The following is a 25,784-nucleotide window of genomic DNA, read 5'->3' as shown; positions in this document are numbered from 1 at the left end:
TGTTTATAATGTCTGAGAGCAGATATAAGGAGCCTTCAGCAACCTGTCTGATGGAGCAGAGAGAAAATTCAGATTCTGCTAGTAGAACATCTCAGCTCTGTACAGAGAAGAGGACTACATATTTTTAATAAAGACCAATTGAAAAAAATATTTTTAACTCATAATGAGTACAATGCTATAACTAAATAAAAAATTGCCCCCAAATGTGTTATATTTAATACATTCCATACTATAGCCATTTTTCTGTACATCTAATGCATGTAGGTAAGAATGCAGTGGAAGCACCATATGGCGGCATACTGAGTGCTTATGACTCTGTATGCTTCTGTACGAAACCTGTACATGTGGTTTTGCCATTTCCATGTACATTAGTGTACATTTGTGGTTGCTTTCGAAAAATGTACAAACTTTTTCATTTCATGATTAAACAGTTTTTTCCTGCAACACCACTAAATAGACCCAACTTGTATATAACTTGATTTTTAGAAAACTCTCAACCTTTGCCACAGTTGATCCATTTTTAGTTTAGTTAAAATGATATATGACCTAATCTATGAGATTATATATTAAAGGAATTATCACATAATGAATGTAAAAAATAATAATCAGACATCATAAAGTACATGACAATATATTTCTAACAAAGCTAGAACCAGCCCAGTAGCTCACATGGATCCAGAGATATCCCCATTTATTGTTCCAGTTTCTCTGCTAGATTTATTTCAAGCTGCAGCTCAGGGTGGTATGCTGGTATGTCCTTAATTTTACATCTCTCTCCCTATCACAGCTCAGGAGGCAGCTGAATGATGTAACTGAGCATGTGCGACCACCTCAGAGAGCTGGACAGGGAAATGAGGAAAAAACTGCAGGTGGCGCTCTACAAAATTTGTAATTACACAAAATAAAAAAAGGATTCAGATCCAGATGCTGGTTTGAAAGCTGCAGAAACTTTTTCATGGGACAAACCTTTTAATAATATATTAAACTTATATTTACTTGCTATTTGCACTACTATAACTAGTTATCTATACACCTTTAAAATAAAATCTTAGTTTAATCCTTTACAGTGCAGTTATAAGAGCTGTGTCAGCAAGCAGAGATTTTGAAAACAATGAGGACGTTAGCTGAAAAGAGGACAATGGCTGTAACATTTATGGAAAGCCTTTTTGTTCACCGTGTAACTTTAACATTTCAGTTCACATTTTGCAATGGTGTATTTATTAAAGGGGATTATGGAGTACAATATTGATACTATATATAGCTTGTCAATATCAGATAGGCGGGGGTCCGACCCCTGGCACCCCAGCTTTTCAGCTGTTTGGAAAGGACTCAGCTTTTGGATGAGTGCTGTGGCCTCCTCACAGCATACCAAGCACAGCACTGTACACTGAATATTGGCTGGTATTGCAACCCAAGCCCATTCACTTGGGATGTGACCAATGAGTATGACATTAGTGGCCTAGGTAGAGGCAGTAACTAGTGCGCCACAGCCTCTTTAAACCGTTGATCGCTGTGGGTGACAGGATTTGGACCCCCATCGATCAGATATTGGTGACATACTCTGAGGACAGGTTATCAATATTTTACTCCTGGAAACACCCTTTAAAGGCTATGTACACCTTTGCAGGCATTTTTTATTATTATTATTATTATTATTATTATTATTGCATTGTACTCATTTTGACCTAAAAAATACATTTTCAGCTGGTCTTTATACAAAATTTTAATCCCCTTTCTCTGTGCAGCATTTCTGGTAGCAGGCTCTGAATTTTTACTGTGTTCTATCAGGCAGCTCAGCTGACAGCTACTTATCTCTGACCTTATAAACACTCATTATAGCTCAATTCTTATCTTACTGATGAGAATATGGCTTACCTTTTAGTGATTTAGAGATAAGGTTTAAAGTGAAAGAATAATTTACACAGTTAGACAACCCGCTAATCTTTTGTGACAGGACAGCTGAATATTTTTATTATTACTATATATTAAACTATATATTAATAAAGACCAATTGAAGAAATTATTTTTAGCCCAAAATGAGTAAAATGCAGTCATAAAAAATTGCCCCTGACGGTGTACATAGCCTTTACTGTAAGTTCTTGTGTATTGATTATTGATAATTTAGATGTTTGTTTCCTGATTCCCCCATAGCCTGAATGTTGGCAAGAGTGACGTTCTCACTTTTTATGATGGTGATGACTTGACAGCCCGTGTCCTGGGTCGATACACGGGAACCCACAATCGCTTCAAAATCTACACATCAATGGCTGATGTCATCATCCAGTTCCAGACAGATCCCGGCAGTAATGTCTTTGGCTACCAGCAAGGTTTCATCATTAATTTTTTTGGTGAGTGACTTGGGACGTAGTGCATAATCAGTGACCAGTTTGGTTAATTTGATTGAGAAAATGATAATGCTAGCTTTATTTCTAGAGATGAGCGAAGTTTTGGAAAATTCAATTCGGCTGCTTCGCCAAATTTTTCCAGAAAATTCACTTTGTGACGAAGTAGCGGGTGCAATGACACGCTCCCCATCATTGTACCCCTCAGATGACGTGTTGATACATAATCGTGGCATCTGAGAGTAAAAAAGGTGCAAAATTAACAGATTTTTTTTTTTAATCATACTTACCACCTCCATTTGCTCGTAGTGGGCAGGCCGCCGCCATCTTGCTTAAAGATCTGGCCAGCAGATCACCACACACGGGATTTCGTCCGAGATCTTCAATCACGATGGTGGCGGTCAGCTCGTTGCAAGCAAATGGAGGAGGTATATATGATTTTATAGTTTTTTTAAATAATTCCAAGTTAAATCGATTCGCTACCTTGAAGCACAAGGAAATTCGGCTACACGGTGAATCAAATTTATCCTGAAATTCGGATTGATTTCCACTTCGTTGGATTCAATTCGCTCAACTCTATTTATTTCCTTGACAGCAAATGTAGAAAAAGAAGTTCTGCTCATTTCTGTGATCTTACTGTGTTTGCAGAAGTAGCAAGGAATGATACATGTCCAGAATTACCAGAAATTCCCAACGGATGGAAGACCACATCGCAGTCTGAGCTTGTCCATGGCACTGTCGTAACCTATCAGTGTTATCCAGGGTATGAGATTGCAGGAGCCGAGCTTCTCATGTGTCAGTGGGACCTTACATGGAGTGGAGACCTTCCGTCATGTGAAAGGGGTAAGAGGGAGCACTAATATATTGCTCCGTGGCTAGACCGCCATAATCACCCATTCATCACCGCCATAATCACCTGTATCCTATATTATATATGAACAGTGTCCTTTATCTTGAAAGAAAAATCTCAGCTGGAAAAAAAAACCTGAAAATCTCAACACTAGAACATCACAAATGCCTGGTCTCAATGTGAATAGTACTAAAGACTGGACTATACTCTTTTTTGTAATACATGAGAAACTAAAAAATGCTAACATTTTCACATAGAGCTGTCTCATATTGCAATCGAAAGTGTGGGTCTGCGAATATGAATTATACATGTATATTCAATATCTGACCAGTCTCTCTCTTGGAGGCAACCTGCTTTGCTTAGGGTATGGTCACATTCCTAAAATTAAAATTGCAATTTTTCCATGAGAAGATTTGGAATCCTTGTTGTAGTAAAAAAAAGAAAAAGCATGTTTTTTATTCTTGGCGCGATTTCAGCTCAGATATAGGGATACATCCATATTCAAAGGCAATCTGAAAATCTGTAGCAGAAATACGGTAACCAGGCAAGCAAAGCTCAAATGTTATTACTCTCCTGCCGAATGAACGCATGAACGGAGGAAGTTTATTTTTGCTAGGATGTCTTTAAGATTGTTTGGCATTGGCATCATTCAGACGGGTGTATTGTACCCATGTTTTATTGATCTCTTTGGCGTGTAAGTTAAGCAAAAGTGTGAGGTTGGGCACTACACCCCGAAAAGGGTATACTTCACAGAAGAGTCCTTTGTTCAATGATCTACAAGACAGTCTTACATATTAACCAGTTGCTGGGCCTTTGCTTTGCTTTTTTACTTATTAATATTTATATTTAATGCATCTTTAAATTGAGTTTATTAAAGGGGTTTTCTCATATAAGACAATGGGGGCATATCGCTAGGATAAGACCCGCACCCATCTCCTAAACAGAGCCCCGAAAGTAATGAAGAACGCACTGCACATGCGCAGCTGCCCTTCATTCATTTCTACTGTACTTCTAACCAGAACAATCAATGTTTTTATCATTTCCTGCCACGCAGGATCCACAAAAAAAAAAGATGTGGGCACAGGAGGGCCGGCATTAGCACCCGACATACCCGGGCAAGAGCCAGGCCCACTGCTCCTGGGGGGGGCCCACTGAGTCTCCTTACTCCAGAGGCGTCGCCAGGTCAAAACATTCATGGCTTGAGCCCCGGATGTTTTGACCAGGGCCCGGAATGTTATGGCCAATGGCCAGGGCCGCCATCAGGGTAGTTCTGGCTGTACTTCCAGTCAGGGGGTGACTGGCTGGGCTGGAGGCTATGTTTATGTCTGTGCTCACTGGTAACGGTCCCTGAACTGTGATTTTACTTCATGCATCAGATCGCTCACCACATGGTGTCATATGAGCAATATCACCTAATAATGAATCTAAAACATTGTAATAAATAACGACACAAACATTCTATGGTGAAATAATAGACGCGGTCCTTTATTAAGGGTTAATTTACATACCGAATAAAAGATAAATAATTAATTAATAAAATTAATAAATAACCATTAAAACCAGTACTTCAATAATGTCCCCCTAGCAAAGCTGGGTGACTAACCCCCCTCTAACTCAGGACCTGCGACTTTAAACTGGAGAGGGTGGGCAGGCGACAGTCTTCTTCCAGTGTTCAAGGACGGACAGGCTCCTGGACCCGCTGGACACCTGTATATATAGTCAAATTTCCCGCCGCTGAAGCTTGAGTGACCAATCACTGATGGGCAGAAAACAGGTACCCAGCAACAGGTAAGCAACCAAGCACCAATCAGAACCTCCCATTAAGATTCACCTCAGATGAGTGTAGAAATACATGAAATAAAGGGAAAAAAGGCGGGAAAAAAGCAAGGCAAAGGGGGACAAAACAGTATACTATATACCCTAATATGCTCAATCACACCATGGTGGTGACTTCGGCATATATCTCCGTGCCCACTAACATGGTGTCATATGAGCAATATCACCTAATAATTAACCTAAAACATTGTAATAAATAAAGACACATAAACATTCTATGGTGAAATTATGGCCGCGGTCCTTTATTAAAGGTTAATTTAGATACCAAATAAAAAATAAATAATGAATTATTAAAATTAATAAATAACCATTAAAACCAGTACTTAAATAATGTCCCCCCAGCAAAGCTGGGTGACTAACCCACCAGACATGCGGGTATTAGCCTTTTCTATCATTTCCTGCAAACCAACATTGAGATATAGCCCTAACACAAAGCCTTCCAACTCCGTATGTCTGAAGCTCCAACCATCTAAACTTGGAAGGTATTTTTCTATACTCCTATTAACTCTTTTCCTAATTTTATTATTGAAACCAAACTGATCACTTTTTCAGACGAGACGTGGAATCGTAACGTTAGGTAATACCGTAATTACTTTATAAAGCTCAAATCTGCTTTCATCTGATTAAAAAATTCTACAGTTCTAACTTTCCCTAAATCATTCCCCCCAGCATGAATGATCAAGACATCAGGCTGGGGTAAAGACTGCAACTCTCCTCTTAAAATCAGAATGATCTAATTCCATTTTATGCCTCTAAATCCTAACCAGAAAAATGAAATGAATAACGAACCAATCAACTGAATTCTGAGAATAATTACGCTCCGCATCCCTTCTTTCAGCCCAAAAGACGAAAGAATGACCCAGAATCCATACGATCAACTGCTTTGTACCTAAAAGAGCTTAATTTCTCATTTAATGTTTTAATAAAGTTTTAAGTATAACATTTTCATTTTTAGCATCCACTGATGTAGTCATGCATTAAGAGGGAGCACGTGAAGCATAGAGTGTTCAACATAGTAAGCCACACAACCGCATGGAAACAAACATTAAAGTAGTACAAAATCAAACACTTAAGAAAAAAAAACATGAGACAGGACATTAGACAGAGGGAGGGAGGGTATCCATAGCTAGATATGTAGAGTTACACTTGTATGTTCTGGAAAGTGTCACGCTAGGGTGTCACGCTAATGAGATCCTCTATTCTCTGGTGTAGGGCAATCTCCTCAAACCATTCCTCCACTGAAGGAAGAGAGATGGATTTCCAATGTCTTGGTATTACTGCTTTTGCTGCCTGGATCATATATTTCAGAAGTGAGTTCTTGTAGGCAGGGATGTTCAGGACAAGTATAGGCAATAAAAGAGCTTCAGGGGTATTCCGGATGGGGATGCCTGTTACGTCTCTGATTACCCCATGTACGGAGTTCCAAGATGGACATAGAATAGTACAATGCCACCAGATATGGCGGCATCTCCAGCAGCGATCTGACACTGTGGGGAACCATTTATGGAGCAACGCAGGTACTCTGTACCATCTGCATAGAATTTTGTAGCTCGTTTTTTGAGCCTTGGTAGAGATTAGTGCTTTGTGAGATAGAAGAAAACTTCTATTCTATTGGGATGGAGTGAGGTGAGTACCTAAGTCCTGCTCCCAGGAGGAGGGTACGAGGAGCGTTAATTTATCAGCAGCTTATATATAGTTGATATGTTTCTAAAACCCACTGAGGGGGAGATGCACATCTGCTCGAATGATGTAAGGTTTCAAGTCAGTGTGTGGGTCTTACAGATGGAGGAGTGGAAGTGCTTTAATTGTAAATATTCAAAGGAGTTGCGGGTTGATGGGGTGGGAGTCCCAAGTAGTTGAGGTAGAGGTTTTAATGAGGATCCCAAGAGGACATGGCAAAATCTAATTGGGCTGATCCTCGTACTTTGGAGAAAGGGCTGAGACGAGCGTCCTGGAGGGAATCGAGGGATGACCCGTTATTGGAACCAGAGGACCTTTAGGGTCAATTAGGGAGGTGTGGGGACTTACGAATGCTAATGTTGCAAACGTATGATCGGCTCTGAAGAAAAATAACTTTTTTTTGTATCTTTTTATTTCCATTTCATAAAGACATATACATTTGTACCCTAAACATATCAACTCAGCAATAGAAATTCCATATTATCAATAAATAATTACAGTTTCAAGTTTATCAAAACAGCAGATTTTTCTATGCTTAAAAAACTATTTTCAATCCCCATTTACCCACCCACCACCCTTGAGGGGAGGGGGACGAAGAAAAAAAAAAAAAAAAAAAAAAAAAAAGGGAAACCAATTATCCAGCCCTAAAGTAACCATTTTTTCCATACTTCATCAGCGTTTTGTGATTTTTTGCTATGGCCCTCCATCGCCCGTTCTTCTTTAATCAGATTGTCGACTGCTTTTCTCCACTGTCCCGCTGTCGAGGGAAATAACTTTGGTGGGGCTAGAATGGTAAATTGTTGTTATACAATATTCTGTGCTGCCAATTGGCTATATGGATGCCATGTTAACACTGTAATACTTTTAATAGTGTTCATTCCTGATAAGAATGTACTGTGATACACATTTTGTTTTGTACCAAAATAAATAAAATGTTTAATAAAAAAGAAAAAAAGAAAGAGTAGGACGGGGGAGCCTATTAGCCATGGTAGAGATGTTATAGAGCAGGAGGAGGAGTCACGTGCAATGTGAACCCAGGACTTGGATGTGTCAGTGCAGATCATGTCTAAAAGCCAGGCATAGACAGTAGCGTGGTAGTATAGTCGACAATCTGGAAGACCCACTCCCCCTATCTCCTTAGAACGGGTCAGTATTCCCCATTTGATTCGTGGCTTACCGGGTGACCACACAAATTGTGTGAAGCATCGGCATATGTGAGACCAGAATATGGACGGAATACGGAGGTGGTTGGTCTGCAGGAGATAGAGTAGTTTTGGTAGCATAGTCATTTTCAGGATGCTAATCCTACCAAACCAGGAGAAATCCCTTTGGCACCAGACTTCAAGATCCTTCTGAAATTGTTGGAGGAGAGGAGTGAGGTTTAGTCTAAAAAGCCGTGTCAGCTAAGCGGCGATTTTTATACCTAGATATGTTATTCCATTTGACGGCCAGGAAAAGGGAAAGGAAGCTTTAAAGGGAAGAGACCAGTGCACTGGGTAAGGAGACATCCAAGGCCTCCAATTTGGACATGTTAATTTTGAAGTTGGTCCAATCACCAAAAATGGGAGATCTCACGGAGCACAGATGGCAGAGAAATGTGAGGATTAGTTATATAGAGCAAGAGATCTGCGAAAGCCGCGCATTTGTATTCACATTCTCCGATCTTTATTCCTGAGATGTCCGAGTTGGCGCGTATGGAAGACATGAGGTGCTCCATAACCAAAATGTAAAGCAGAGGAGACAGCGGACAACTCTGAATCGTTCTTATGGATAGGGAAGGAAGGTGAAAGAGTGCCATTAATCTTAACTCGCAGCAAGGGTTGTTGGTACAGACTGAGAACCTTCGACAAAAAACCCGGACCTATGCCCAGGTGAGATAGGACGGTGTGAATAGAGTGCCAGGAAATTCGGTTGAAAGCCTTCTCGGCGTCTAGGGACAAGATCATGAGGGGAATTTTACTTGCTTTTGCATGATGGATGATATCCACAGTTTTAAGGGTATTGTCCAGGGCCTCCCTCCCCAAACGAACCCCACCTGATCAGGGTGGATATTCGAGGGTAAGAGTGCATTTAACCTGTTGGCCAATAGCTTGATCTAGATTCAAGAGAGATAGTACGATAGATAGCACATAAATGCGGGTCCTTACCAGATTTTGGGATGACCGCAATATGGGCCTCAGTGGTCTGCGCCAGGAAGGGAAGCCCAGGAAACACTGCGTTAAAGACCTGAAGCATAAGAGGGGAGAGAGAGAGGTCGCGAAGGACTTGTAGAACCTGGCTGTGAGCCCGTCAGGGCCTGGGCTCTTGTCCCCTGGTAAGGATTTGAGAACCGTTTGGAGTTCGGCTTCTGTAAATGGCGTCTCCAAGCTAGCGGATTCTAGTGCAGATAATCTGGGGAGCTGAGGGGGGTTTCAGATGTATAGTCTGCCTGTGTTAAGGAAGCATCGGGAAGATTGTAGAGCTCCTGAATAAAAAGAATGAAAGGAAGACGCAATATCTGTGGTGGTGTGTACCATGCGATCCATAGAGTTTTTGATCGCAGGGATGTGTGAAACAGCTAATTTTCCCCTAAGAGCCCTTGCCAACATGTGCCCACTCTTATTTCCATATTCGTAGAATTAGCTATGACATATTTGTATCATGCATTTGTAAGACGCTTCTAACAGGCATTTGGCATCCAAGCGTGCGTTTTGAAGAACACTGAGAGTCGGCAAGGATAGTTTGTGGGCAAGTTCCAAGGAGGCGATCTTTTGTAATGCAAGTTTGAGGGAATGTCCTTTCTCCTTCCTGAGACGGGAGCCGTGTTTTATGAAGACTCAGCTCAGGACACACTTCAGGGCTTCCCATTTCATTGGGAGAGGAGTGGTGTCCGCAAAGGTCCGCAGCGCACACCAGGTCAAGAAGGAGAGATTCGTTTAAACGCCAGGTCCATTCATTTTTGGTAAGAAAGGGAAGGTTCAGGGAGCAAAATATTGGGGCACGGTCCGACCACAGGATGTTGCCGATTTGTGTGGAGTCCAAACACGATAGAGCCGGTTGTTGAAGGAGAATAATCTATGCAGCTGTAGGAAGAGTAAGAGGCAGAATAAAAAGTATAGTCTTTGTCTGCTGGGTGTTGGAGGCGTCATGGGTTCGCAGAGTTGTAATTGGAGGAATGCTCTTTTAACTTTTTTAATACTGGAGTAGGGAAGGGAGGCACGTCCGGTCGAAGTGTCGAGTGTACGGTCAAGGGTGAGGTTAAATTCACCGCAAACGACGACCGTTCCTCGAATCAGGGGAAGGGCTTTGTCAGCTAGGTCCAAAGAATAAACAAGGCCTGGTTTTGGTCGGGGGCATAGGCAGTTAAGAAAGGTGAATTCACGTCCACCAATTAATAATGAAAGAATTAAGTATCTGGCTCCAGGATCAACAGTGCAGCCCAGCACCTGGTGAGGCAAAGATCTATGGATTGCTATGGCGACACCTTTTGTCTTATTCACCAGGTTATTTGCAAAGTGCCAGGATGTGTAATGCCTATGCCGTATGCCAGAGGCATCACCCTCTTTAAAGTGTGTTTCTTGAAAACAAACAATGTGTACCTTCTGACGATGAAAATGGTGAAGCACCCGGGTTCTTTTTTCAGGGGTGCTAAGGCCCTTTGCGTTGAAAGATGCTATCTTGAGTGACGTCATATCTACAGAAAGCAAAAAAACACAAGGAACATGGGGAAGGGTGACAGACAGAAGGGGATTGAAGCTCCAGCCCAGTTAGAAAAAAGTTTGGCTAAAACCTACGTTGGTGGGCAAAGCATTGCTATGCTCACATGGCATCTCACCTAACTCTTGGGCTGGGTCGGAGGGGGCTGAGGTGGAAGCTGGCTGCGGTGCTCTACTCAGCACCCCAAACTGCAATGCAGCCCGTCCGGGGGAGGAGCACCTGCTGCCACTTCTTCTGCTGGTAGCTTCAGCTGGGAAGTAGGATCTCCTAGGCTTCTTTGTCCTTCTTGACACCTGGCTGGGTTCTTCAGCGCTGTGAGGAGCGTCCTCTGATGATCCCGATGTCGCGCCTCCGGTGACATCATTCAGCTGCCCGACGTCACTTAGCCCCGCCTCATCGTTCGGCGTCGCCGCTCCTTCAGCTAAACAGTGCCGCAGCCAGTCTTCGCCTCCTCTTGACTCGCAGCGCAGGATGAGCTGCTTCAAGAGGTCCTCCATCCTGATCCACCGGTAAGGCTTCTTCTCTTGAACGCAGGCTCTGCTCCCAGATCTTCACTTGAGAATGGCCAATCCTCAGCTTCGGCTTTTCCTCCCTGTGCCTCCTGAAAGCAAGGTCCTTGCTGCTTCTCCACCGCCTGCTTGAACTTCAGCGCCACTCTACTGCTACTGCTACTGGTCCACCTTCTGCCCAGAAGTTCCGGCACAGCTAGGTATAGCTCTTTTGCATCTGCGCCGGAAATCCTCTGGGTCTTCACACAACGTCTTCTTCTTCCAGTGTTCAAGGACGGACAGGCTCCTGACCTGATAGACACCTGTATAAATAGTCACATTTCCTGCCGCTGAAGCTTAAGTGACCAATCAGTGATGGGCAGAAAACAGGTACCCAGCAACAGGTAAGCAACCAAGCACCAATCAGAACCTCCCATTAAGATTCGCCTGAAATAAAGGGAAAAAAGGCGGGGAAAAAACAAGGCAAAGGGGGACAAAACAGTATACCATATACCCTAATATGCTCAATCACACCATGGTGGTGACTTCGGCATATGCCTCCGTGCCCACTAACAGCAGCGTCAAATCCGCTCATTCCGGCATCTATCAGGCTCCAGCGCTGCCCTACTAGTACTCTCTAATTACTAATGAAGTGGGTGGGCGGAGTATAAGAAACATCGGTCAGGCTCCGCCCACCCACATAATTGGTGACTACTACTAGTAGGGCAGCGCTGGAGCCTGACAGATGCCGGAATGAGCGGATGTGACTCTGCTATGGTGAGCGCTCTGATGGGGCCCTGGCATGAAGTACAATGACCTGTTGCAGCCCCGTTACCAGTGAGTGCAGATGGGGGGGCACAGTAGGAAGATTACCAGGGGGTAAACATTGCTAGGGGCAGTTGCGGGACGTTACAGTGGGCACTATAGGGACGTTGCTAGAGGCAGTTGGGGAACGTTACAGTCGGCACTATAGGGACATTGCTAGGGACAGTCGAGGATGTTACTATGGGCATTATAAGGACATTGCTAGGGGCAGTCGGGGGATGTTACTGTGGGCATATAGGGACACTACTGTGGTACACTACAGGGACTATTTACTCTAAGGTTCACATCTGCGTTTTGTTTTTCGGTGTTCTGCTCTAACATTGGAGGAGAACAATGAAAATATCGGAACTGCCACAAGAGGGCCCACTGAGAATTTGTCACCCAAGGGCCTATGTGAACCTAGAGACAGCCCTGTAGCGCATGATCCCATAGAAATCAATGGGTCAGTGTGCCATACACAGAAAATGAGGATAGCACAGGGATAAAACATATGTTTGCATGCATGAGGCCCTTTTCTGCTCTATTAATTTAAAAAAATTGATTTATAAAATCTCATAACTTGCTTTGTAGAATAGTGCATTATGGAGATGTTTCTCACAGAAGATGGAATGGAAACAGTGAAATATGGTGCAATATCAAGCACCACGTGGTGGCACATGCAGTGCCTATGGCTTCGTAAAGCAACATTGCCGTTGTGGACATACACCCGCCTATGCGGTGTCGCACGTGTGCAGTGTTATTTGTCCATTCTGCTCTCACACTTGGACTGTGAGGCTGTCAAATAACACCACTTTGTCCTCCCGTTTTATACAAGCCCCATTCGTGCTTTCGGGTTTTGCGCAGATCTGCTTATGTATGCGATGAATGTGTTGGAAGCCGTGATGGATTGATATCTCAGCCAGCACGATTCATTTCCTCCTGTCACCGCACCTGACTGAGGCAATTATACAGCCATGAATTGATACTGATTGAAAACATATTTTGATTTAAATCTAGTTTAACATGATTACTAAGATGAATCCGCCCACAGAATGAACGCGGCGACCCGTGTCAGGATGTTCACAGTCTTACCCAGCACAATGGTAGAAAATACCAATGCAGCACTGGGAGAAAAGGAACTACTGGTTTATTTCAAGAGAAAGGAAAAGCGAAGGGAAGAAGAGTTAAAATCATCTTTAATGAACACATCTGCGAAAAAAAAAAAAAAAAGACCTGAATGAAGTTCGGATGAAAGAGAAATCTACCGGCTAATTAGGCTGCCTGAGAGCTTTAATTGGTCTCTTCAAACTGAAAATATGCTTTCTACCCACCTAACCCTCCGCTACATCCCTACTTACTCCTCTCCGCTAAAACTACTCTGCTTTCCTGTAGCAGAAAATTGCATCAAAGCAGAGCTGCCCTGGTCCAGCGGAGCCACAATTACTCCAAGTGTTTTGTTTCAAAGGCACTTAATTACATCAATGGCAAAAGTTTTGTGCATCAAATTATACTCGTTATATACTTTTGCCCACTAATTATAATATCATAAATCATGATTAATCTGAAAATTGTTATTAATTACACTGAATTAGGCTGTAATTACACAGCTCTATTGCGTCTCTGTGTGAGTGGGCCAGGAATGGGATCACGTCACATCATGAGAATGTAGTAAGACCTTTCCCAGGGATTCTTGAACCCATAATGGGAACTAATCAGATAGGAGCACCAGTCTTCCCCGATTGCAGCCTGATGATGTGCTCCTTTTCAAAACAGGCATGGACAGATTTACAGATTTAGCCGAGCAAAAAATGACTATGATAACACATGTCACAGTTAGGGTTAAACAAATCGAACTTTACGAAGTAGAATTCAATCCAAATTTCGTGGAAAATTTGATTCACCGCAAAACCAAATTTCCTCGTGCTTTGTGGTAAAGAATTGATTTTACCTGAAATGGGGTAAAAAAAAAAAAAAAAAAAATCATACGTACCTCATCAGTTTGAGCGCGAAGAGCTGGCCGTCGCCATCTTGATTAAAGATCCCGTGCGAAATCTCGTGCTTGGTGATGTATGACATCACCACGCCGGCCGTGCTAGATCTCCAATCAAGATGGCGGCAGCCAGCTCTTCGCAATCAAATGGATGAGGGTAAGTATGATTTTATTTTATACTGTATCATTGCTTTCAGATGCCGCAATTAGCTATGAACGCGGCGCCTTAGGGGTACAATGACGGGGAGCAGCGCAATCGCCGATCCCCGTCATTGCACTCATTACTTACAAAGAAATACTACTAACATAATTGTTGGTAAATTCAGGGCATTTAAACCCAACCCAACACTGCACAGGACCAGCCACTTTTGGGCAGGGTTTCTATACGTCCCACCCAATGTCAGCCAGGGACAGTCCAAATTTACAAGGATTGTCTCTGAAAATTAGGGCAAATTCAAGACTTTTGGAAACTATGGGGGAGATTTATGAAGGAACCAATCAGATTCCACCTTTCATTTGTGAGGAGGTTTCTCTCCGGTATGATCACACAAGAAGAAGACAATACAGAGTAGACGTCTTTCTTTTATACCTCTCCTCCCATTAGAATCCATTTCTGACTTCAGCTAGAAGTCAGAAGCATGAATAACTCTGCAAAATAGTCTTCTGAGGATTTAGCCAAGTCTATCGTATAGTGTATCGGTATCCTGATATAATTCCTAATGAAGAACTCAAATCGTCTTCTTTCTCGAGCCATATATGAGCTAGTACATATTTAAAATGTCAAATAAACAGTCAACAATGATGAATGTAAATCTAAATTTGCAATTCCAAAAAGAAAATACTACGATTAAAAAACATGTAAAAAGATTGTAAAATATCAAAAATATTCAAAAATCCTTGTAATACCCATAAACTTTAAAGGGAACCTGTCACCAGGATTTTGTGTATAGAGCTGAGGACATGGGTTGCTAGATGGCCGCTAGCACATCCGCAATACCCAGTCCCCATAGCTCTGTGTGCTTTTATTGTGTAAAAAAAACGATTTGATACATATGCAAACTAACCTGAGATGAGTCCTGTCCCTGACTCATCTCACATACAGGACTCATCTCAGGGTAATTTGCATATGTATCAAATCGGTTTTTTTACACAATAAAAGCACACAGAGCTATGGGGACTGGATATTGCGGATGTGCTAGCGGCCATCTAGAAACCCATGTCCTCAGCTCTATACCCAAAATCCAGATGACAGGTTCCCTTTAAAGGGATTCTGTCACCAGGTTTCACCCCCTCCAGATAAAAATATGGTTATGTTCAGGGAGCTTTAACCATTCCTAATGTGGTCTTATAAATGTAATCTGCAGGCTCATTTTGCTAAAAATACGCTATTACTAACCTGTCATTCATAAAAATAAGGTGCCCAAGGGCATGTAAATGGCTCCAAGCTGCCACCCGCACCCGCCGCCATTCGTGCCCAGCGCCGCCTCATAATCTTCTGTGACGCCTCCCGCTCTCCCTCCCTCCCCCTTGCCCTCCTCCTGCTGTAACATCACAATGTTACAGCAGGAGGAGGGGGGAGGGAGGGAGAGCGGGAGGCGTCACAGCAATCTTCCAGCAGGAGGAGGGGGGGGAGAGCGGGAGGCGTCACAGAAGATTATGAGGCGGCGCTGGGCACGAACGGCAGCGGGTGCGGGCGGCAGCTTGGAGCCATTTACATCCCCTTGGGCACCTTATTTTTATGAATGACAGGTTAGTAATAGCGCATTTTTAGCAAAATGAGCCTAAAGATTACATTTATAAGACCACATTAGGAATGGTTAAAGCTCCCTGAACATAACCATATTTTGATCTGGAGGGGGTGAAACCTGGTGACAGAATCCCTTTAAGGATTTAAAAAAAGCTCACAGTTTTTAAACCAGCACCAAACATTGCTAAAACGAGTCTGATCATTAAACATGTCTGGTATGAAAGGGCTTAAAGGGGTTGCATAGCTAATGACCAAAAGGAGAGAAGAAGGCTTCACATCAGCACAGATGGATTTTTACAGGAGCGGACTGGGAACTTAAAGTGGCCTTGGAAAAATACTAAAAGTGGCAGGGCCAACACAAGTAGGCGAGGCCAGCAATACCATATTGTGGCACATTATACCACCCTAACAGAGCCAAATACCACAGTCCAGCAGCACAAAATACATTTCCAAAAATGTCCATTGCCCGGTGGTGAGGAGGGCTCAGGTGGCACCCTGGGTATCAGCCAACCGGGAAATTTCCCTGTAAGGTCTATGGCCAGTCCACCCCTTGATTTTTATATTGTAGCAGCAGCAGGATAACTATGGAACCTTCCTGTCCCTTCCCTACCCCTCCCGAAAACAAAAATCAGGTTGCAAGCTATGCTGTACATATGTGTATGTTGACCATTCAAAGTGACCATGTAACACATGTAGAGGTCATGCCATCTAGTTAGCAGGAATGGCTCCTAAACAGAGGAACCCACCACCACTACCACACTGTGAGATCTAAAAGGACATATGGAAATTAGTTGTCCTCACGCCTTTATTTTAGTTTACAAATATATGTTACTGCAGAAGATTGCTGGAGATGGGTGGCGCGCTGATACAACTTGAATTAATCAAGAAGGATTTTAATGAAAAAAAGGAGGACAATTGGCAACAATTTCACGGGGCTTGTATGACCTTCCTCAGGAGCAACACAATAAGGCCTCATGCACACGACAGTTGTTTGGGGATGCGGACGCATTTACTTCAATGGGGCCGCAAAAGATGCAGACAGCACTCCGTGTGCCGTCCGCATCCGTGGCTCCGTTCCGCGGCTCAGCTAACAAAATATAACATGTCCTATTCTTGTCCGCACTTTGCGGACAAGAATAGGCATTTATATTGCCAGCGCCCATTCCGTTCCGCAAATTTCGGAAGGCAACATGGGCGGATTCGGTTTTTTGCGGACCGCAAAAAACTGAACAGTCGTGTGCATGAGGCCTTAGACTGGTGTATATATGTTTTCTTCAGCCTTAGGGCTCATGCACACGAACTTATTTTCTTTCCGTGCCCGTTGCGTTTTTTGGGTGGACCGTATGCGGAGCCATTCACTTTAATGGATCCGCAAAAAAAAACGGAAGTTACTCTGTGTGCATTCCGTTTACTTATGTCCGTATTTGCATTCCGCAAAAAAATAGAACATGTCCCGTTATTATCCGCATTACGGACAAGGATAGTACTGTTCTATGAAGAAATATTCAAATCAAAAGTGACCACAGCACTTGTGTACGGGGCTTTTGTGGGTGCACGTCTCCAAACGATTCCTTCCACCCCAGGAGTCTTGTATACACGCCACACCTGTCATAATCCAGGCTCAAACTTGACAAAGGGTACCGTATTAGGACCCGAAACGTTGCATTAGCCGTAAATGTAATAGTGTGTACTACTGTACGAATAAAACTCAAATAGCAACTTCATTTGGTGTGCGGTCTCCGCCATCTTTAGTGGAAAACTGTTCTATGAAGGGCCAGCTGTTCTGTTGCGCAAAATACGGAATGCACACGGATATCATCCGTATTTTTTGCGGATCCGATTTTTTGCGGACCGCAAAATACATACGGTTGTGTGCATGAGCCCTAATGCCTCGTTCACACGTCAGTGTTTGGTCAGTGATTTCCATCAGTGATTTTGAGATGCGGCTCTAAACACAGAACAGGTGCACAGCTTTCCCTTACACCTTATGTTTGTGGAGGCTCCAGTCCTGGTTTTGGCTCACAATCACTGATGGAAATCACTGACTGAACACTGACGTGTGAATGAGGCTTTATTTTGTACATTCTCTGGATGCACTGGTGTTTCAATGAGAGCGTTCTGACCCTTGTATTACACCACAGCCCATTTATTTGAATGGACACCATGTAATACTACATTTCTCCTGCTGCAAGACAAAATCCTGGGGGGAAGCGGCTTCCCTTGGCAAAACCAACCATTCGCCACCAGCCCTTTAAATACAGTCTAGTTAGAAGCAGAATGTATAATCACTACGATGCACGCATAACACAATTATATAAATATCTGCCCTTATTATAACAAATTCCGCATCTGCCTGTGGGTAAAAAAAAATAATTAAACAAAATAAAAACTTTACATTCTCATTCCTTTATAACAGCGCTTTGCGAAAATCATGATCTTATTAGATAATTATCGTCAGTTCCAACTCTTTGACAAATGACAACATCGTAATTAGTTTGTAAAAAGAACAAAGGAGAAACGATAGGGAAAGAGATTGATAATTAGCGCCTGCACAGAAATGACATCTCTGACAACCTTTCAAAGCATCTGGAAACTATGGCAACGAGGTGGGGGTGTCCTTGGTGAAACATCGATGTCAAGTGCACGCTGCTAAAACAAAGTGCTTGAAACCCGTGTTATATTAAAAGATATCACAGCCCTTATGTATTTAATCATAAATTCACGGGCAGATTGTAACGGTGCACATATTGTAATCACATCAGCTAATCTACTCATTGAGATGGAAAAAGACTTTATGGTTTTCAGTATAATCCTAGATTTCTATGCGCTGACTTTACCATGAGTATGAGCATAGACAATTCTCCTGCAGCGCCACCGAAGGATAAATTAAGCGTTACACTTAGTGCATTCAAGTAAACAGGTTGCCTATGATGGGTCCTGTGTGTGATCTATGGATGGTAGATAAGGTTGCTAAATGTTGGTCCCCCCACCACGCCATTAAAGGAAATCTGCCACCTACTTCTACTGTATGTAACCAATGGCAATGCCAAGTAGTACTGAACGTGATTAAAACTATACCTTTGTTTTGTCTGGGTTATCAATATTTCAGAATGCCAGAAAATTAACTTTGGCATGCAAATAAGGTCCATAGTGGCCAGCAGGGCATGACCAGCAGTTCAAGGAGCCCAAGCCCACCTCCTTGAAAAACCCAAGCCCGCCTCTCTCAAGACCCCATGACCACCCCTTCACTTGTTCCCACTACCTCCCCTTGCTCCATCCAGTCCACCCCCTCCTCTGCGACATCACATACTTCTTTTGAACTCTACCCACATTGTTAGCATTTGCCTCAGCAAAATCTCGCTCTAGTGCACAGAAAGAAACTTATTGCGCCTGCGCAGTGACTTCTTTGCTGTGGGAATCAGACTTGCATCACTGCGCACGGCATGGAAGTCACTGCGCAAGCAGCAGCCTGCTCTTTGCTAGCACGAGATCTCACTGAGGCAAACGCATGGTCAGAGAGCAGAGTTCAAAAGCAGCATGTGACATCACATAGGAAGGGAGCGGACTGGAAGGTCGGTCATTCTCTCCTTATTCCCAGCGCGCCCGGCCTCCGGGCTAGCTGTCCCTCCACGCATGCTGCAGCCCACTTCTTGCTGACTAGGCCTGTTTCTGCCCATAGGGCATCCTCTTTGGCTCTTAGAGCGCCAGCACCCTATTCTTCCCCAGCCAATGACTGGCTACCCTGGGAAGATACCTTCGCCCATGGGAAGGTGCCTGAGCAATAGGTTCTAGTCCATTATTGTAGGTGGGCTGGGTGGGCTGTTCTACGCTTTTCTGCCCATGTACCGACTTCATCTGCCTGTTTCCCAGATTTAGACATTTTGATGCCTGACCTGACCTCTGCCTGATCTCCGTTTTGACTCTGAGCTGCCGTCCTGACCTAGGACTGTTTAACAGATCATACAAACTCTGCCTTCCCTAACTGGAGCCTGCGCCTGACTATGGTTTTGCCTGATCCCTCAGAGCTCCAAATCAGTGTACCTTGACCTCCATGGCTTACCCGCCACTTGAATACAGACTACTCCAAGAGGTAGCTGCCTGGTGGTTCAGCTGCAGCGAAGTCCAGACCCCTATACAAGAGTTAAAGGGTGAAGATCAGGGGGGGCGACTTGGATAACACCCATAGGATTAGCCTTAAAGGGACACTGACAGGCCGAATAAGCATAATTAGCTGTATATATGTATGCACAGGTCTTCTATTGTGTAATAAAAACATATAAGTCTAACCCCTGTCCACCTTATGAAGACTGTAAAATGATGTTTTATAACCTGGTAGAATTGCTCGTCTTTCTGCCCAAGGGGCGGCATTTCAGCTTTACTTCTGCCCAGGCAACATCCCCCAACCGCCGTTCTGAAGCGCCGCCCAGCTCATCAATATTCACTTCGCTGGGCGGCTTCTGCTGTCCCCGGAGTTCCGAGATCCGGCGCATGCGCCCGGCACCCTCACTGGCCGGGATCACATCGCGCCTGTGTCCCCTCTGCTTTGAGGCCGCTTCAGCGTCTGCGTTCTGCGCCTGCACCGGGCACTTTTCTCAACAGCGCAGAAGCCGCCCAGCGAAGTGAATATTGATGAGCTGGGCGGCGCTTCAGAACGGCGGTTGGGGAGAGGCTGCCTGAAACGCCGCCCCTTGGGCAGAAAGACGAGCAATTCTATCAGGTTATAAAACATCATTTTACAGTCTTCATAAGGTGGACAGGGGTTAGACTTTTTTATACAGTGTCATGCAAAATCTATGAGAAAAAACTTCCCAATCACATGCCATATGACTGAGATATTCTGCCCTGGGAACTTTGATTTCAAATTTGAAAGCATTATATGGAGGCGCACAGAGCACCTACAGTTGTGCCATGTGTATGAGGCCTAACCCTAATGATCACAAGAATCAGCCAGCACTATTTATTTCAAGAGCTGCCAATGTACAACCAATTCACCATTTGATTCAAAGATCAGGAATTGTGCATGGGTGAGATAAGGGGTACTTCCAGTGGTGGGATATGCTCATTTCCACAGATTTTCCAACACACTGAAAATGATTCAACCTCCACATAGAAAAAAAAAGAAGGAAATATTGTGGAGTCCCTAGACAAACAGAGGTCACATCCGGCCTTCTATGGTTCCCTAGATAACAGTATCTTCTGTGTGTTCCTAGTTTCGCTCACTTAGGCTACTTTCACACTTGCGTTCGGAGCGGATCCGTCTGGTGTCTGCACAGACGGATCCGCCCCTATAATGCAAACGCTTAGATCCGTTCAGAACGGATCCGTTTGCATTACCATGAACCATGATAGTGCAAACGGATCAGTTTTGACTTTACATTGAAAGTCAATGGGGGACGGATCCGTTTGAAAATTGAGCCATACTGTGTCAACTTCAAACGGATCCGTCCCCATTGACTTACATTGTAAGTCTGGACGGATCCGTTTGCCTCTGCACGGCCAGGCGGACACCCGAACGCTGCAAGCAGCATTCAGGTGTCCGCCTGTTGAGCGGAGCGGAGGACAATCACTGCCAGACTGATGCATTCTGAGCGGATCCGCATCCACTCAGAATGCATTAGGGCTGGACGGAAGCGTTCGGGGCCGCTCGTGAGAGCCTTCAAACGGAACTCACAAGCGGAGCCCCGAACGCAAGTGTGAAAGTAGCCTTAACTTGATGTCTTATTACGTAGCCGTCTGTAATAGCTCCCGGTTGCTGTCACCTTGTCATTATGTTGAGGTGAAATCAGCACCATATTGTGTAACTGCTCCCCAGCATGCTGAGACACACACCCCAGCTCAGGCTTATTTTTAGAAAGATAAAGACGTTGATTGATCCAAATCAGTGTTATCTGTTGAGCTTAATTATCTTCCATGTAGATTCACATCTCTTCACTTCACCTGCTTCTCCCCTTTCATCGCTCTGACGTTTGTGTTGATTTCATCTCGCTGCAGCCTGTATGGTATCCCTCTGGTGACCAGACCTTCTCAGTGTTTTTTAGGAGGTTTCCCATCTTATTGGGAATCAGTATGTGTCCTTTTCTAAATATTTGCTTTATATGAGATACATAGCAAAGAAAAGAAATACGCCTGAGGGAAAGATGAGAGCAGATTGGAACACGGCCAGGGTTAGAATCAAAGAGACTCAGGGGCAAGAGAGGACTCCCCATCCTTTACCTTGATCTCCTGAGAATATTGATAAAACTGACATAATTATAGAATAAACCTTCACGAGCAAACATGAAGACAAAAAACTATAAGAAAACACCCGACACTAAACAATAGCACATAATAAAAAGCAAAAAGTAATAAAACGGTCTAAAAAAACAGTGTACTAAACCATTCTCTGTACTACCTCACCGGGATACATGTCTCTGGCTGCAGTTTTGCTCTACAATAAAATAGAAGCAGTCCAAAACAGATACAGGATTCCCATACACTAAGATCTGAACAGTAAAACCTGTAAAATAAAAGTGTTGACCTATTTGGCATCACACGTTGTCCAGATCTCCAATTTTTTCTTAAATAAACATCTTCAAATGTATGGCTGCCATTCCATTCCAGTGTTTATCAAATTCCAGCACAGACACCCCTCATTCTACTTATTGAGGGGCTGATGATCACCTAAATGAAATCTTTTTTAACGAGCAATAGTATAAAAACCACTCCTGTGGCCATCGCTATTCTCTTCTTATACAACCAGCTGGATGGCAAAAGCAGTGCTAGTAGTACCCGAAAAGTAAGGCCTCTTTCACACGAACATATTTTATTTCCGTTTCGTTTTTATGGTTTCCATTTGCGGTACCATTCATTTAGATAGTTCCGCAAAAAAAACGGAATGTACTCCATGTGCATTTCATTTCTGTATTTCCGTATATCTGTTCCTCTAAAAGATAGAACTTGTCTTATTATTGTCCGCAAATAACGTTCCGTCGCTCCGTTCAAATGAATGGGTCTGCAAAAAATACGGAATGCATGCGGAACACATCCGAATGTCATCCGTATTTTGCGGATCCATGCCCACTTTGCCCATGTGTTTACTGTTTACAAACATTACAGTACATTACAGTAAGGATTGCAAATTTAATGTTTCCGTTTGTGATCCGCAAAAAATGGATCGCATATGGAAACCATACAGAGATGTTTTTGCGGAAATATGGAACGGAAACACAACGGAAACAAAAAAGGAACAATGGATCTGTGAAAAACGGACTGCAAAATACAGAAAAATACATACGGTCGTGTGAAAGAGGCCTAAATACAGACCATGCCAAAAAGATTCAAGCATTCAATTCTAGTTTTACTGGCAGAGGGATACAGTGAGCGTCTGGTTGCTTCCATTATTAAAATTTCAAAGACAGCGGTTCATAAGAACAGGTCAAGCAGCAAACATTGGAGACAACAAAGCTACAGATTGGCAAAGTGCAATGACTCTCTACTGACCATGATGACCACTACCTCATTTGAATTTCACGTAACAACCGTAGGATGACATCAAGTGACCTGCAAAAAGAATGGGAAGCGGGAGCTTGGGTGCTATGCATGGCAAGGACAGTTTGAAGTAGGCTACAAGAGGCAGGGCTGAAGATGTGAAAAAAGCCCTTCATCAATGAGAAGCAAAGAGCCAGGCTGAAGAAGAGCCTAAAGGACTGGAGTAAGGTCACTTTCTTTGACAAGTCCAGTTTTAAGCTTTGCCCAGGTCATGTAATAGTTAGAAGAAGACCTCTAGAGACCTACAAGCCACAGTGTCTCATGCCCTCTATTCCATGAAAAATTGATTTCTGCACTCCACCTAAGGCTACTTTCACGTTAGGGTTTTTTGCAGATCCGTCATGGATCTGCAAAAACGCTTCCGTTACCATAATACAACTGCATGCATCCGTCATGAACGGATCCGGTTGTATTAATGTCTTCTATAGCCATGACGGATCAGTCATGAACACCATTGAAAGTCAATGGGGGACAGATCCGTTGTCTATTGTGTCTTGCTTCGCACCACATTGCGGACAGAAAAACGCTGCTTGCAGCGTTATTCTGTCCGCGATGGGAGCGCAACCAAACAGAACGGAATGCATTTTGGTGCATTCCGTTTAGTTTAGTTTTGTCCCCACTGACAATGAACGGGGACAAAACTAAAGTGTTTTCTTCCGCTACTGAGATCCTATGACTGATCTCAATAGTGGAATTGGAAACGCTAATGTGAAAGTAGCCTAAGTTGAAATATTAGTATTGTGTTGTTTAAAAATGAAGATCTGATAGTACTGTAACTGTTCTGTTATTTTAAAAAAATATGTTCTAAAATACAATATTTTGTGTTGTAGGTAGGATAGGTAGGATTGGTAGAGAGACCTACCATTCCACCCCACACCAGTACAGCTATACCCTCTAGTCTGAGGTGTTCTCAGGTGTAGTCACTGGGATCGTTACTGGGGAATAAATAGAGGCTTCAGACTGTCAGTCTGGGTCAGAGCCTTGACGCTGGTAGACCTGTCTGCTCTGAAAGCCTGATCTCTTTCTGACGTGTACCTAGCTGAGGTAGATTGGGGAAGGTCTTTGATTTTGTGATTTCTGTTTATTTTTTCTGCCATGGCTTCACGCAAGTGATTGCACAACTTCTTGGTTGTATTGGATTCTGCTAGATGCTAAATAAACTGAAGTAGACTTCTAAAAATGCTGAGTTAAGTGAAGTCTGTCACCGCTTGCCCTGTTCACACGTACAGATCCCTACAATATATACATACTATGCGTGTATATATATATATATATATAACAAAATGGCTGCACACCGTTATATATACAAACAATAGAGCTAAGAATGAATAATGGAAGCTCTTAGCGCACATACGTGTCGGGCCCACCTACCAGGCGTCAAGGTGGCTTCCGCAGATGGGTCCCTGTCACTAAAGATACTGCCTCACTTTGGACTTACTGCAATTTTGGGTTTTTTTATTATGTTTGCTTCATGGATATGCACCTGTGATTCTGAAGGTTTTAGTCTAAATTTTCTTGCAGTATATTGGGGGTGGCACCCCTTTTAGACTGGACACGCCCATCTACCTGGGACTTCTGAGCAGAGTACGTATGTAGCTGGTTCCTACACTGCCCTGAATATTGTAGGCTTAGGTAAGTCCAAAGTGAGGCAGTATCTTTAGTGATAGGGACCCATCTGCGGAAGCCACCTTGACGCCTGGTAGGTGGTCCCGACACGTATATGCGCTAAGAGCTTCCATTATTCATTTATACTCATTTATAGTCGGTATTGTACCACTTTAATCTAGAATGCCCCCCATTTCTTAGCTCTATTGTTTGCATATATAACGGTGTGCAGCCATTTTGAATTTTGTAATTATGTTTGCTTCATGGATATGCACCTGTGATTCTGAAGCTTTTAGTCTAAATTTTCTTGCTATATATATATATATATATATATATATATATATATCTGCTATATATATATATCTACACATACTACAAGAAAATTTAGACTAGAACATTCAGAATCACAGGTGCATATCCGAAAAGCAAACATAATTGATAAAATAGAAAATGGCTGCACACCATTATACATACAAACAATAGAGTTAAGAAATGGGGATCATTCTAAATAAAAATGGTACAATACTGACTATAAATGAGTTAATGGAAGCTCTTAGCGCACATATTTGATCAAACGTGTGTCGGGCCCATCTACCAGGCATCAAGGTGGCTTCTGCAGATGGGTCCCTAACACTAATATAATGCCTCTCTTGGACCTACCTAAGCCTACAGTTTTCAGCGCAGTGTAGGAACCAGCTACATACATACTCTGTTCAGAAGTCCCAGGTAGATGGGCGTGTTCAGTCTAAAGGAGGCGCTACCCTCAATTAATACTACAAGACAATTTAGACTAGAAAACTGTAGGCTTAGGTAAGTCCAAGAGAGGCAGTATATTAGTGTTAGGGACCCATCTGCGGAAGCCACCTTGTCGCCTGGTAGGTGGGCCCGACACACGTTTGATCAAATATGTGCGCTAAGAGCTTCCATTGACTCATTTATAGTAGGTATGATACCACTTTTATTTAGAATGATCCCCATTTCTTAGCTCTATTGTTTGTATGTGTGTGTGTGTGTGTGTGTGTATATAAATTATCCTAGGGAAATGCTATGAGTCTTGAAAAGTATATAATTTCTTTAAGCTGGGTAATCGTTCATACATATTACAAAGTGTTTTGAGGGAGGCACTGAGTCATTGAGTTGTCAGTATGGTATAGTGAAAGAGCAGATAGGTATGACATTGGTTGGCTAGGACATAAAATTGTGTGCCAATTCTTGAAGT

General features: G+C 43.2%; 1 protein-coding gene across 1 annotated transcript in view; it reads left to right on the top strand.

The window, feature by feature from the left end:
* Window positions 1-25,784, top strand: part of SEZ6 (seizure related 6 homolog) — a 533,546-nt gene that overhangs the window by 471,197 nt on the left and 36,565 nt on the right. The window contains exons 11-12 of the mRNA XM_044285764.1: window positions 2,152-2,348; window positions 2,991-3,185. Of these exons, the coding sequence (XP_044141699.1) occupies window positions 2,152-2,348; window positions 2,991-3,185 (392 nt within the window). The remainder of the gene's footprint in view (window positions 1-2,151; window positions 2,349-2,990; window positions 3,186-25,784) is intronic.

This window comes from Bufo gargarizans, chromosome 3, assembly GCF_014858855.1.
Source record: "Bufo gargarizans isolate SCDJY-AF-19 chromosome 3, ASM1485885v1, whole genome shotgun sequence".
NCBI classification, from domain to species: domain Eukaryota; kingdom Metazoa; phylum Chordata; class Amphibia; order Anura; family Bufonidae; genus Bufo; species Bufo gargarizans.
The sequence above is the reverse complement of the archived record's forward strand: the minus strand, read 5'-3'. Positions and strand labels throughout refer to the sequence as shown.